Source organism: Eleginops maclovinus, chromosome 23 (genome assembly GCF_036324505.1).
Source record: "Eleginops maclovinus isolate JMC-PN-2008 ecotype Puerto Natales chromosome 23, JC_Emac_rtc_rv5, whole genome shotgun sequence".
NCBI lineage: Eukaryota > Metazoa > Chordata > Actinopteri > Perciformes > Eleginopidae > Eleginops > Eleginops maclovinus.
Genome location: NC_086371.1, coordinates 16,338,076 through 16,350,530, shown reverse-complemented (window position 1 = coordinate 16,350,530; position 12,455 = coordinate 16,338,076). Strand labels below are relative to the sequence as shown.

Sequence of the window (12,455 nt, the reverse complement as noted above, 5' to 3'; positions counted from 1 at the left end):
GGTGTGTGTAATAGAGGTTGCTATGAACTCAAATCTGCGATTCGTTCATTGGAGACAGCAAGCACATACCTGTCGCACAGATGGCAGACAATCATTTCCTGGAAAGAAAAGAAGGTGACAACAAGATGCACATGGAAGACGAAAAGAAAGACATTCAAGGCTACATGTTCTGTGGGAATGCTCCTCTCATGCTCAGGGGATAAGAAAATCCAGGAAGCACAAACATCATTAAAATGAGATGATGAGCACACAGGTGCACTGAGATAATGAACAAACAGTGGCCCACATAACAACAAAAATATAGAATAATAATAATACATACAAACAAAAGCCAATCTGAAATGGAATGTGTGAATTATACTTGTATATATGAAATCAAAAAGTGAGTATTTTCATTGGTTTCTGTTCAAAAGAATTATAAAACCAGTTATGAAAACGTAAACTCTAATCGGGATTTAGTGAAAGTGAAATGGAGCTTAGTTTAACCCTGTCTACTAGCCTTTAACTATTATTGGTAGAGAGGCAGCTGAAAGCCAATGTCTATGTTTAAGTGAAAGGCAAGAAAAAGTCCAGCAAATTCTTTGACAAATTGCCACATAACGTAATTTTCACGTGACTACAATATACACCCTGCGAAAACACTGCATGAAGATCACCCGACCAATGTTTCAGTATAAACAGCAATCTCACACATACGGTGTATACATTTACAAAGTCTTTACAAATCAGAGGAGGGTGTGAAAAGATTTCGCAACATATCAGAGAGAGGGGGTGGAGGAGGAAATTAGCAATTCTGAGAGGCAAAGTTTCACTCGGCTGAGCACACTTAAACGCTTCAGTCTATTATCTACCTGGATCCCTCTCTCCCTTGAACAGAAACCAGTCAGACAGCCTTGCTTGGTGACGCTGACTGCAGCAGTGAATCATTAGGGTGCTGCTGGAGCGGAATTAAAAAGAAGAATGCAAAGTATCTTAACTTAACCCCATCTATCTAACACCACACCAAAGCATGGAATGACAGATATGCTTTACCTAGAAAAAGAGGTGATCTCTGTGGCAGATAATAAATGTTAGACATAAATACTGTGAGAAGGAGGGACTCTGGCATTTGCAAGTTTTGTTTTATAACTTTGTCATCATTAAAATGACAGAATGACAGATGTAGCGTGGAAATAGAGGGATTGAAACTAGCTTACAATGAATTTTCATTGCCCAACCCATTATTGTATTCAATGATACTTCTTGAATAGTATTTTAAATATCTGCATAACTCGTTGAAACAGATGTCCTCCTGATGATTTACAGTGTCTAATACCACAGATGAATCAGCGTCAGAGAAATGGTACAGTGTTAAATATGGAAATACCCTATATGGTCAAAAGTATGTGGACACCAACTATTATTCCAATACATAACAGTTATTGATCCTTCCTCCAGTCCATAATATCCATGCAGAGATCCATTTCTAATGCAATTCCAGAGTAAGAGATTGTTTTTGTTCTGTGTGAAATAGCTTGGTAAGTCCAGCTATAGCCAGTATGAGACTTCAGCAGTCTGATTTTGTCATTTCCATTTCCAAAGTGTCATGATTGAGGCCCAGCTACACAAAGATGGAATATTGTACTTTCACTCATTTAATTTAGAAGATACCAATTGATTTATCATCCTCATCTCAGATTTTTCTTGAACAAACTTTGAAATGCATTTTGAGTTGTCCCCAATTAATTGTTTTAGAATTAAATTAGGAACAAATCGTTACATGACCAGTAAGGGAAAGAGGAGCAATTTCCACTACCAAAATCTGTTTTATTGTGCATATGGTATTTTATTGTTTTATAAAAGATTAGGCTCTAAACTGTGGGTACTAATAAGCTGATATATAATACAGTCTCCATTCTTCTGGGAACGCTTTCCACAATATTTCCTTTCAGTCGCAATTCCTATTAATCATATGGGTGTTGAATGGGGATGGGGCCGAGGCTTTGTGCAGGCCAGTCAAGTTCTTAAAAAGAAAGCCAAGAAAATAATTTCTTTAAGGCGTTGTGCATTGAAGTATTGTTCTGTTGAAACAAGAAGGGGACAAAGTGTTGCTACAAGCTACAGGCTCAGTATTTCAAAGCATCTCTAAATGCTGCTTAATTAAAACCAAAGGAGCTTATCCCAAATTAAATGTAGGATGTCAATTATTTTCACACAAGTTCTATCAGAAAAGTCCTCTAGTGGAAGGGATCAAGTCATTTTGTCATTAACAGCAGCCTTTCAATGTGTGTGTACAGCACACAGATAATATATGGGAACATGTAAGAAATGTAAATATTTCATCCGCAGCTCAGGTGGGAGAATATTTTATTTGATTTATATTGAATATTTGATTCACAGTCCAATTCCAATGTCTGACAGTTATTAAGACTTGAAAGCGAACTTCTTAGGGGTTTACTTGCATTATCATCATTATTTTATTATATTATTGTTATATCACTGGCATAAAAAAGGTCTTTACATGACAGTAATATCGATAATCGCAATTACTTATGGAGCATATGTTCTCAAACAAAAGCAAAATATGAAGTAATGTTTTCACAGTGATAGATCAGTAGATTGAACACAGGTTTACTAAGTGCTTAAAAACATTGCAAGACTGCAGTGTGTTGACCAAACATAGAACTGTTTGCTTCCATCTGCTGGTGAAAATAGTACATACATTTTGAAAAGGCACACAGTGAGGTTTGTTCCCTTATTTTAAATTGTCCAGTCAGGGTTACGTGATCACTGTATTGTCAGCGAGTGTAACTGTACAGCCTTACATGTCTCAACAGTGTTCTTCTTCCATCAAGCCCCTTGTCTGAGGTGAGGGTAGCTCTGCACAGTGCGTGCTACCCCGTCCTTCAGACTGACTACCGGTTTGTAGCCCAGGTCCTGCTTGGCGCGGTCACAGCTGTAGTAGTGGTGGGTTCCAGCCAGAGCCACTCTCATGGGTGTAAAGGTGGGTTTAAAGGAGACCAGAGGACGCAGGATCAGAGCCAGCAGCCAGAGGAGCAGGGCCAGGCCGTACACAAGAGTGTAGGGGAGGTGGTAGCGGGGAGCAGCATATCCCAGCCCCACCAACACATCAGACATGAAGTCCCAAAATTTAACGGGCTCGTCATTGGTGATGTGGTATGGCTGAAAGTGAAGCAGTGGATACAAGATGTTTTAACTTGACACATTTTTATCCTGAAAAATAAGATGTGGGACTAACAACATGATATCTCTAGCAGGATACATTTAATTGGCTCGGTGTTAAATTCTAGTCTCACTCACTTTTCCACATATAGGAGAGTCCGGCCTCAGGTGCTCAGCAGCCAGAATGTGGCCATGAACTACATTCTCCACAAAGGTGAAATCCACCAGATTGGTCCCATCCCAGCATAAAACAAAGAAGGAAAAATAAATACAGACATATAATAGCAATAGCAATTAGGAGTAGGATAAAGTAGGAGTTCAAACATTTAATCATTCAGCACACGGGAACAGCAGTCTATGCGTCTGAGACACTTTCATAATACTAATTTCACCTTTCAAAGGGCAAGGACGTAGTGGGTACGCCAGTGAATGAGTGAAAGTTGGTTAAAAGGTAGATTTTAGAGATAATATATCCTACTTTTATGAGAACATAAATTCATGCAGACATGATGATGTAACAGCTGTATTCCAGTTGAATACATTTCCATAAGTCACACTAAAAGGTTTGCAGAAATAGCCACAGCCTTGGAAAACATGTGCTTGTGTACTAGTTATGCCTTCAGGTGGTTGATGCATTAGTAGTTACCACCACTTCACGTCAGTGTTGACATGTTAACACATTGCAGTTTTTTCAAAATGTATATGCAGGAAGCCCAATTTAAATCCTACATTTTATCTACCATTTTGATTTATGAAAGGCACTATTGACACACAAAACTAAATAAGAGATACATGTTTATATTTGTTAACAACTTGCAGTCATAAGTTATGAAATAAAAGCTTTTTGTTTTCTTTCTAGTAGATAAAACTAGTTGGATTGGTAGGAATAACTAAACCCCTCTGACTTACCCAATGATGAACTTCATCTTGCCCCTGCGAGCTGTGTCCACTAAGATAGGAACCAGCTGAGGGTCCCGAGGGCCAAAGATGCCATGAGGCCGGATAGCAACAGTGAGGAGACCCTTCTCTTTGTCACAAGCCTCTAAGACAAGCTAAAACACCATGAAAGTAGAAGATTTTCAACAATATTATTTACGACTTAATCTCAGTCCAAGGTCATGTTTGACTTTGTCACTGTCAAACCCAAAGATATTCAGTTTTATGACATAAAACAGGAAAATGTGTGAAATCTATACAGTTGAGAGCGCTGCATTTTTTACTTGAAAAACGATTAAGGTGGTACTAAAGCATCAGGACTAAAACCACGAGACTAGACACCTGAGCTCTGTAAAGTGCCTCCATAAGCGTTTATCTGTTTTTATGTATGTATAATATTCCATTTACATGTATATAGACTTTTTCACTATTTAAATGTTTATTTACTTGCACATTTTGCAACATTCTCTTGCACCGTTTTATTTCTATTCTGTTATTTCTTTCACAACTTTTATTGGTGTAATTTGTTTTATGTCCTATATGTTTATTATGTTGCATTGTTGGAGGAGCTTAGGACTTAAGTTTTTAATTGCCATATCTACAATGTAGCTCCTGTGCATATGCAGTGGGGCAAAAAAGTATTTAGTCAGCCACCAATTGTGCAAGTTCTCCCATTTAAAAAGATGAGAGATGCCTGTCATTTTTATCATAGGTACACTTCAACTATGAGAGACAGAATAAGAAAAAAAAATCCAGGAAATCACATTGTAGGATTTTTAATGAATTAATTGGTAAATTCCTCGGTAAAATAAGTATTTGGTCAATAACAAACAAGCAAGATTTCTGGCTCTCACAGACCTGTAACTTCTTCTTTAAGAGGCTCCTCTGTCCTCCACTCGTTACCTGTATTAATGGCACCTTTCTGAACTCGTTATCAGTATAGAAGACACCTGTCCACAACCTCAAACAGTCATACTCCAAACTCCACTATGGCCAAGACCAAAGAGCTGTCAAAGGAGACCAGAGACAAAATTGTAGACCTGCACCAGGCTGGGAAAACTGAATCTGCAATAGGTAAGCAGCTTGGTGTGAAGAAATAACCTGTGGGAGCAATTATTAGAAAATGGAAGACATACAAGACCACTGCTAATCTCCCTCGATCTGGGGCTCCACGCAAGATCTCACCCCGTGGGGTCAAAATGATCACAAGAACGGTGAGCAAAAATCCCAGAACCACACGGGGGGACCTAGTGAATGACCTGCAGAGAGCTGGGACCAAAGTAACAGAGGCTACCATCAGTAACACACTACGCCGCCAGGGACTTAAATCCTGCAGTTCCAGACGTGTCCCCCTGCTTAAGCCAGTACATGTCCAGGCCCGTCTGAAGTTTGCTAGAGGGCATTTGGATGATCCAGAAGAGGATTGGGAGAATGTCATATGGTCAGATGAAACCAAAATAGAACTTTTTGGTAAAAACTCAACTCGTCGTGTTTGGAGGAGAAAGAATGCAGAGTTGCATCCAAAGAACACCATACCTACTGTGAAGCATGGGGGTGGAAACATCATGCTTTGGGGCTGTTTTTCTGCAAAGGGACCAGGACGACTGATCCGTGTAAAGGAAAGAATGAATGGGGCCATGTATCGTGAGATTTTGAGTGAAAACCTCCTTCCATCAGCAAGGGCACTGAAGATGAAGCGTGGCTGGGTCTTTCAGCATGACAATGATCCCAAACACAGCGCCAGGGCAACGAAGGAGTGGCTTCGTAAGAAGCATTTCAAGGTCCTGGAGTGGCCTAGCCAGTCTCCAGATCTCAACCCCATAGAAAATCTTTGGAGGGAGTTGAAAGTCCGTGTTGCCCAGTGACAGCCCCAAAACATCACTGCTTTAGAGGAGATCTGCATGGAGGAATGGGCCAAAATACCAGCAACAGTGTGTGAAAACCTTGTGAAGACTTACAGAAATCGTTTGACCTCTGTCATTGCCAACAAAGGGTATATAACAAAGTATTGAGATGAACTTTTGTTATTGACCAAATACTTATTTTCCACAATCATTTGAAAATTCATTCATTAAAAATCCTACAATGTGATTTCCTGGATTTCTTTTTCTCATTCTGTCTCTCATAGTTGAGGTATACCTATGATAAAAATTACAGGCCCCTCTCATCTTTTTAAATGGGAGAACTTGCACAATTGGTGGCTGACTAAATACTTTTTTGCCCCACTGTATGACAATAAAGCCTTTGAATCTTGAATCGCCTATCAAAATAGTTGGTAATCAACAAACAACTAATAGATGAATTGGCTAATTGTTACAGCTCTACTCTGAATATCAGCTTAGTGTGAGTGATTGACAAGGGCATGGAGCAGATAAGGTGCAGGAGTAATTCCTGAAGAGATGCTCTTCTGCTGTAGATGATATTAAGTTGTTGTATGATGTAATACAAATAAAGCTAAGTGTATACAATTTGATTTTGATATCAACATGGGGAAGAAGGAAATTCCCAAAACTATAAATTCGGAGATTCAATAAAAGCCCTTAAACCTCCTCAAATCAGGAGGAGCTGGAACCTGTGCTACCATCCACTTGGTTCCGTATAACACAGGGTTGTACTGACACTCAAATGATACATTTTGAGCCTCATTTTCCAACTGACTTTGGTTAAAGGAGGGACACATGCAAATTAGAAATTCACCAGACAATCTTGTTTTGAGGCAACTTCACCAAATGGGTTTCACACTCTCCTACCTTTTCCTGCACAATCTTGGTCTCTGTGTAATAGTCGATGGGCTTCTGGGCGTATGGCAGATCCTCTCTCCCATTCTTAATATCTGTCCCTTCAAACACCACACTAGCACTGCTCGTCAGGACCAGTTTCTGAAAAAAAAAGTTCAACCACTTTAATGGCATCTTCCATCTTTGGAGAAATAAATCATGGGCATGAACAGAGATAAAAGCCCAGCCTCTCATCCCCTGGCTGCCTCCACCTTTACCTCACCTGTACCCCGGCCTCGATGCAGGCCTGGATTATGGTGCGTGTGCCCTGAATGTTGACCCTCTCAAATAGCCCGCGGTCATCACTGGCAGGAGCTGGGGAGGCGCAGTGGAAGACCAGGGACACATCCTTCATAGCCGGCAGCAGAGCCTGGAGCAACAAGTGACAGACAACTCATAGCTTCAGACAATTGGTTTAGGTCAGAGATTAGTTTTAAGTCTTTTCAGGATGGGGCAAGTGTCAAGTGGTCATTAGGAAACTACAGGTCAGCTGAAAATACTTGTCTCTAAAACATTGAAGAACATTTTCAAAGTCTTAACAGTGTCTTTTTAACAAAGGTAAGAGCTATTCCTTTCAATGTGCATGCCTGATTATTTAATATTCAAGATGTTTGGTCATGCAAAGACTACACCTCACTGTCTTATTGACTTTGAATTGTTCCAGAAAGCTACCATGTTTTTGGTTTTGTATTTAGTCAGATCAGATCCACAGGAAATTCTCATCCATGGCTCATGTGTATATTTTTGCAATTTAAGTTCGACTCTAGGAGGTTGGGGAGTCTCACCTGCTTGTCGCACAGGTCTCCCAGGTGGAAGGCGACTCCAGGCAGCTCGTAGCTCTGACGGATGTCAAATACAGAAACAGAGTAGCCTCGATCCAACAGCTTCTCCACCAAGTGTCTTCCCAGGAAGCCAGAGCCCCCGATGACTGCACATCGTTTATTACTCTGCAAAACATGTAGGTAGAGATTAATGACACATATCAGCCCAACAAAAAGCACTATCGCAATAAAAAGGTAAAGCAACTTTGCACTTTAAAAAGAAACCCGTTTGAACTCACCGGTCGAACACGCGTTGCCATACTGAGTGAAAAGTGACCAATAGGTGAGCGAAAATATCAATCGCTGTGGTGAAAACGGTTGTCCTACAGGTGGAATACAAAGTTAAGGAACGTTCACCCAATAATATAACACACAGGGCATAAATGTGACAACTTTTAACATTGAACGATGCAAAGCTACTGTTTACCTGCAGTTTCTCGCAACTTAACCCGCGGACCAACCATCTGAATCAGCTGAGTGAAAAGTGCTCTGTGATTTGTCGAGCCAAAGCTCGGCATAAAGGTGACGATGGATGATAACCAATGGTCTACAACATACGTCAAAGAACGCCACAATTTAAACCAAACATGGACCACAGACTCGTTCTACATCCGCCTTCTGGCTCAAAGACCCCGCCCCCCTTGTCACCTCCTAGAGAGGGAGTACGTTTTTAGGTTTGTTTGCTATGTATTCATAATATAATTAAAAGCATAAAGGAAAACACGTAGATACAGATTTAACCAGTGTCCATATAATAATAATAATAATAATAATAATAATAATAATAATAATAATAATAATAATAATAATCCATTTATTTATAGAGCGCTTTTCTAGAAACTCATAGTTTGCAGAATACCAGTTATAGTCGGATTTAGGCTTTACTAAATTCCTTAATAGTCCAAATAAAACATATGCATTAGAGAAAACGTTTAATATGAGAAAAAGACAATAGATTGAGTAGGCTAAAATAATATATTATTAATAATTGTTATTAATAGCTTTCCTCTATAATGTAATTACTTTCTTTATAACTATCCTTTTTTTTATTAGGTAGAGCCCTGACTGTCAGACCTCATGCTTGACTGTCTGCTGACACAGAGGGGGGATTTAGGCAACTTATTAACAAAACACAAACATATTACAATTGTGTTTGCGTGTAAATATGACACAGACACTTCCCGAGTCTCCATATTCAGCTTATCGTTTATGTTTCTATGGAAACTCCAAGAAGTTTTAACAGCTCTAAATTTTCGGATCGTGTTTTGCACCCCGTGATCTTCAGCAGCCAATCACATTTTTGCCCGACTGATACGTTTGATTTTTACTCCCTTTCGTGCCTTTCGTGAACCTGCATCAGTTTCCCAATGGCCATGAAGACGTTGTCCTCTCCGCTGGCACAAACGGTGCACATATCGAGAGCCTGGGCTCCATGACGACAGCTCCTGAACAGCAGAACCTGTGCGTGTTGTTAGCTAGAAACGTTCATTTTCTGCACATTTTAACAGCCGTTCCAGCGAAATAAATAGAGGATTTTGAGGAATAAGACACTCCCTGTCATTCGGAGTATTTTAACGTTTAATGCGAGCAACTGATGTCCAGTACTGCAAACCTGTTTTTATCATCACCTCCTCCCTAAATGATAGGGAGGCTTCATAGCCAAGATAAAAACATAGATCGCCTATAAGATCTGCCTTTTGCTTTTTGACAATCAAATACATAGTACCTGATGGTGAGTAAAAGATGTTCATTAGAACCTTAATCTTTGTTCATGTTGTTAACTGGTGATGGACATCTATGATTTCTTTGTGTGTTTGTGGAATGCCTACTTTCACCCAAGAATGTCTCTGATTATGTTGTTATCATAGGCTCTTGTGTCTTCTATCTTTACAATTTGTCTTCCTCTTTCTCCTCTCCTGTGTCCCCATCAGGCGACCATTGCCAAGAGACCATCCCTGCAGGGTCCCGTGCCTCCTCCTCGCAAGAAGACGACCCCCAAACCAGAGCTAACAGAGGAGCAGAAGCAGGAGATCAGAGAGGCGTTTGAGCTGTTCGACACAGATGGATGCGGATACATTGATGTCAAGGAGCTCAAGGTAAAAGTGCTGTAACGCTGATCACAATCACACAACAGGTCGAGGAACACCGTTTTCTATGTGTGGGCTTCACTCTCACACCTTTCTCCATGTGACAGGTTGCAATGAGAGCTCTGGGGTTTGAACCAAAGAAAGAGGAGATCAAGAAGATGATTGGCGATGTGGATAAGGACGGCACAGGGAAAATATCCTTTGTTGACTTCCTCTTCGTAATGACACAGAAAATGGTACTAATATCATGACATATACTATTATGCATTCACTTTGTTTTCTCTTGTTTGAAATTGAGTTACCGGTTTGGTCTAAAAATGTGTACAGATTTTTTACCCGGTTATTCAGTGAAGCCAAAACCTTTAATCCACCCTATCAGTCACTTTTAGATTATGACTATAGTGGTACTACATTTTTATTGTCGGTTATCTGATGTGTACGACTACACACCCTTGTAGAAATGCAGTTTGAACCTAAACCACATTCCTTTTCCTCTGATTTAAGGCTGAGAAGGACTCCAAAGAGGAAATCCTTAAAGCTTTCCGCCTGTTTGATGACGACGAGACGGGCAGGATCTCGTTTAAGAATCTGAAGAGAGTAGCTAAAGAGCTGGGAGAGAACCTCACAGATGAAGAGCTGCAGGTAAAGCACATGCCTATGTATTAGCTCTCAACTCGACTCTCAAAGGTCATGACTGAAGTTTGTTTGGCTTTATGTAAAGACAACATTTGCTTCAAATGCCACCAAAATAGTTTGATTTGAATTCCTGTACTCTCCTTTTAATCATTCTTCTCTTATTTTGTGCGTCCGAAGGAAATGATAGAGGAAGCGGACAGGGATGGAGATGGAGAAGTGAACCAGCAGGAGTTCCTGCGCATCATGAAGAAGACCTGTCTGTACTGAAGGAAGTGCACCTCATCAGGGTCGGTGAAGTGAAGGAGACCAGTGTTTTCACATTCAATTCTGCTCATATATTACATGTCCATTCTCCTATTGTGTTGTGCCATAAATGTCCTCATCTGGAGACTATTAAAAGGTTTAGCTGTCATTACCGCAGTGAAAGGAGGTTTTTAAAGACATGGGGTTACATGATAATCTATACATTTGTTGTACAGTATGAGAACACTCTCTTTCTTGTTTGTATTTTATGAGAATAACATGGATTACATAAATGGTAATATGTAGGTTGTTTATTTGCAAGAACTTCTCAGTGCCTACGTCAACGCAATGACAACCAGTACATTCCTATGCTTTAATTGATCATACAGCATGTACATTACCTTTCATCCATCTTCATTACTCTGGTAACGCCACTGTTTCATGTGGTTGCTTTTGTAACCACTGATGATTGGGGAGTGCTGTCTCACCTCAGTACTGCCTGTGGATTTATGCCTGTGCCTCTTAAAATGGGGAGGATCCCAATATCTTTAAAATATGTTTGTGTATGTATTTTTCTTGTAGCATGAAGTGTTTATCTCTGTCAAACTACTCTTAAATATATATAAAAATAATCTGTATTCTTAAATGTTTTGTAAAATTCATAGTGAATTTATTGAGTAGACATACAGAATATAAGTGTTTAAGGTACAGAATAAATTTCTTGAAGCAGTTTGTCCTGTCTTTTATTTCTCATTATTAATACCATCATTGTTCCTCTAGCTATCAGTGTTTGAACTGCCTCTTTTTTTTCAACTCACATTATTTATGTACAGCTGTTACTCAGTAGATTACAGGGGGATGCTGCTACCTCACCGCAGGATTTTGATGCAGCTATCTGCTGCAACTCCCTTGAGAGGTAACCATAAATAAGAGGAATGAGTGATACCCCCAGGTTGTAGATAATGGTGGTTGCTATGTCAAGAGCATCAATATGCAGGAAGCCAACCGGTAGCTGTCCATTACTACAGGAACAGAGAAGACGATAGTCTGAGCTGTCTGGAGAGTCATGGTCACACAAACTCTTTTGGTGCAGAGCCCTCCTGCGCTCATGTTCCAGCAGAGCAGACAGAAGCATGCCAGAGTGGTCAGACAGCAGAGAGGCACCAACACAGCAACTGTAGCGCCGGTGTCCCGGACAAGCAGGGTGTTAAGATGAAAGGTCGACACCGGGAAAGGGTGAAATTGACCTGGATGGTGTTGAGACTGAGACCTAAGCCACAGGGCTTGGCACAGCTGATAAAGTCCATCAACAGTCGCTCTCTTCCTTTGAGCACACATCAAGAATTCATAGCGCAGGGGCCACTTGACAGCTACAAAGCAGTCGACAGCCAAAGCAGTGCTCAGAAAGAGGTCCACCTGAGCAAAGTGAATACATAAAGTAGATGCAGTTCATTTCTGTCAGGGTTACGTGTGGAGTTTTCAAAACAGGTGAGCCACAGCAAGGCTGTCCGCAGAGTAGAGATTAATGAAGGTCACACAAACATCAATCCCAGCACTTTAAAAAGGGGCCTCCAGGTATTGTTTAACTATGCACAGTACACAGAAATGTTCCTAAATTTAGCCTGGATATTTCACTTGTATTTTCATGGATAGTAATTACAGACAGTGATGTGTCAACAGCTAGGGTTTCTTTTTCCACAGATTTGGGAGTGATCTCTTTAAGATATTTAGGAAGTCCATTGACTACTACGTGGTAGTTATGAACACTATAAAACCAGGGATCTACACATACA

General features: G+C 40.3%; 2 protein-coding genes and 1 pseudogene across 2 annotated transcripts; 1 reads left to right on the top strand and 2 right to left on the bottom strand.

Annotated features, from left to right (window-relative positions):
* Positions 1–2,329: 2,329 nt before the first annotated feature.
* nsdhl (NAD(P) dependent steroid dehydrogenase-like) lies at positions 2,330–8,299 on the bottom strand. The gene is made up of 8 exons (XM_063875846.1): positions 8,124–8,299; positions 7,936–8,019; positions 7,661–7,822; positions 7,099–7,245; positions 6,849–6,977; positions 4,073–4,214; positions 3,301–3,404; positions 2,330–3,162 (listed from the first exon to the last, which is right to left on the bottom strand). Exons 2-8 carry the CDS (start codon positions 7,954–7,956, stop codon positions 2,830–2,832), a joined length of 1,038 nt encoding a protein of 345 aa, XP_063731916.1. The 5' UTR covers positions 7,957–8,019; positions 8,124–8,299; the 3' UTR covers positions 2,330–2,829.
* A 771-nt stretch (positions 8,300–9,070) lies between these two features.
* On the top strand, positions 9,071–11,391 carry cetn2 (centrin, EF-hand protein, 2). Its single transcript, XM_063875712.1, has 5 exons — positions 9,071–9,428; positions 9,628–9,792; positions 9,891–10,019; positions 10,288–10,425; positions 10,597–11,391. Exons 1-5 carry the CDS (start codon positions 9,426–9,428, stop codon positions 10,684–10,686), a joined length of 525 nt encoding a protein of 174 aa, XP_063731782.1. The 5' UTR covers positions 9,071–9,425; the 3' UTR covers positions 10,687–11,391.
* A 94-nt stretch (positions 11,392–11,485) lies between these two features.
* LOC134860145 (uncharacterized) lies at positions 11,486–12,087 on the bottom strand (annotated as a pseudogene).
* Between the last annotated feature and the right edge of the window lie 368 nt (positions 12,088–12,455).

What these genes read in the sequence shown, in the direction of transcription:
- nsdhl (XM_063875846.1), bottom strand. Translation starts at nt 7,956, where the DNA reads ATGGCAACGCGTGTTCGACCG. An exon ending in TGGCAACGCGTGTTCGACCG is followed by an intron (nt 7,823 to 7,935) that starts GTGAGTTCAAAC and finishes CATGTTTTGCAG; the next exon opens with AGTAATAAACGATGTGCAGT. An exon ending in ACTCTCCTATATGTGGAAAA is followed by an intron (nt 3,163 to 3,300) that starts GTGAGTGAGACT and finishes CTTCACTTTCAG; the next exon opens with CCATACCACATCACCAATGA.
- cetn2 (XM_063875712.1), top strand. An exon ending in TTGATGTCAAGGAGCTCAAG is followed by an intron (nt 9,793 to 9,890) that starts GTAAAAGTGCTG and finishes TCCATGTGACAG; the next exon opens with GTTGCAATGAGAGCTCTGGG. An exon ending in TCGTAATGACACAGAAAATG is followed by an intron (nt 10,020 to 10,287) that starts GTACTAATATCA and finishes CTCTGATTTAAG; the next exon opens with GCTGAGAAGGACTCCAAAGA.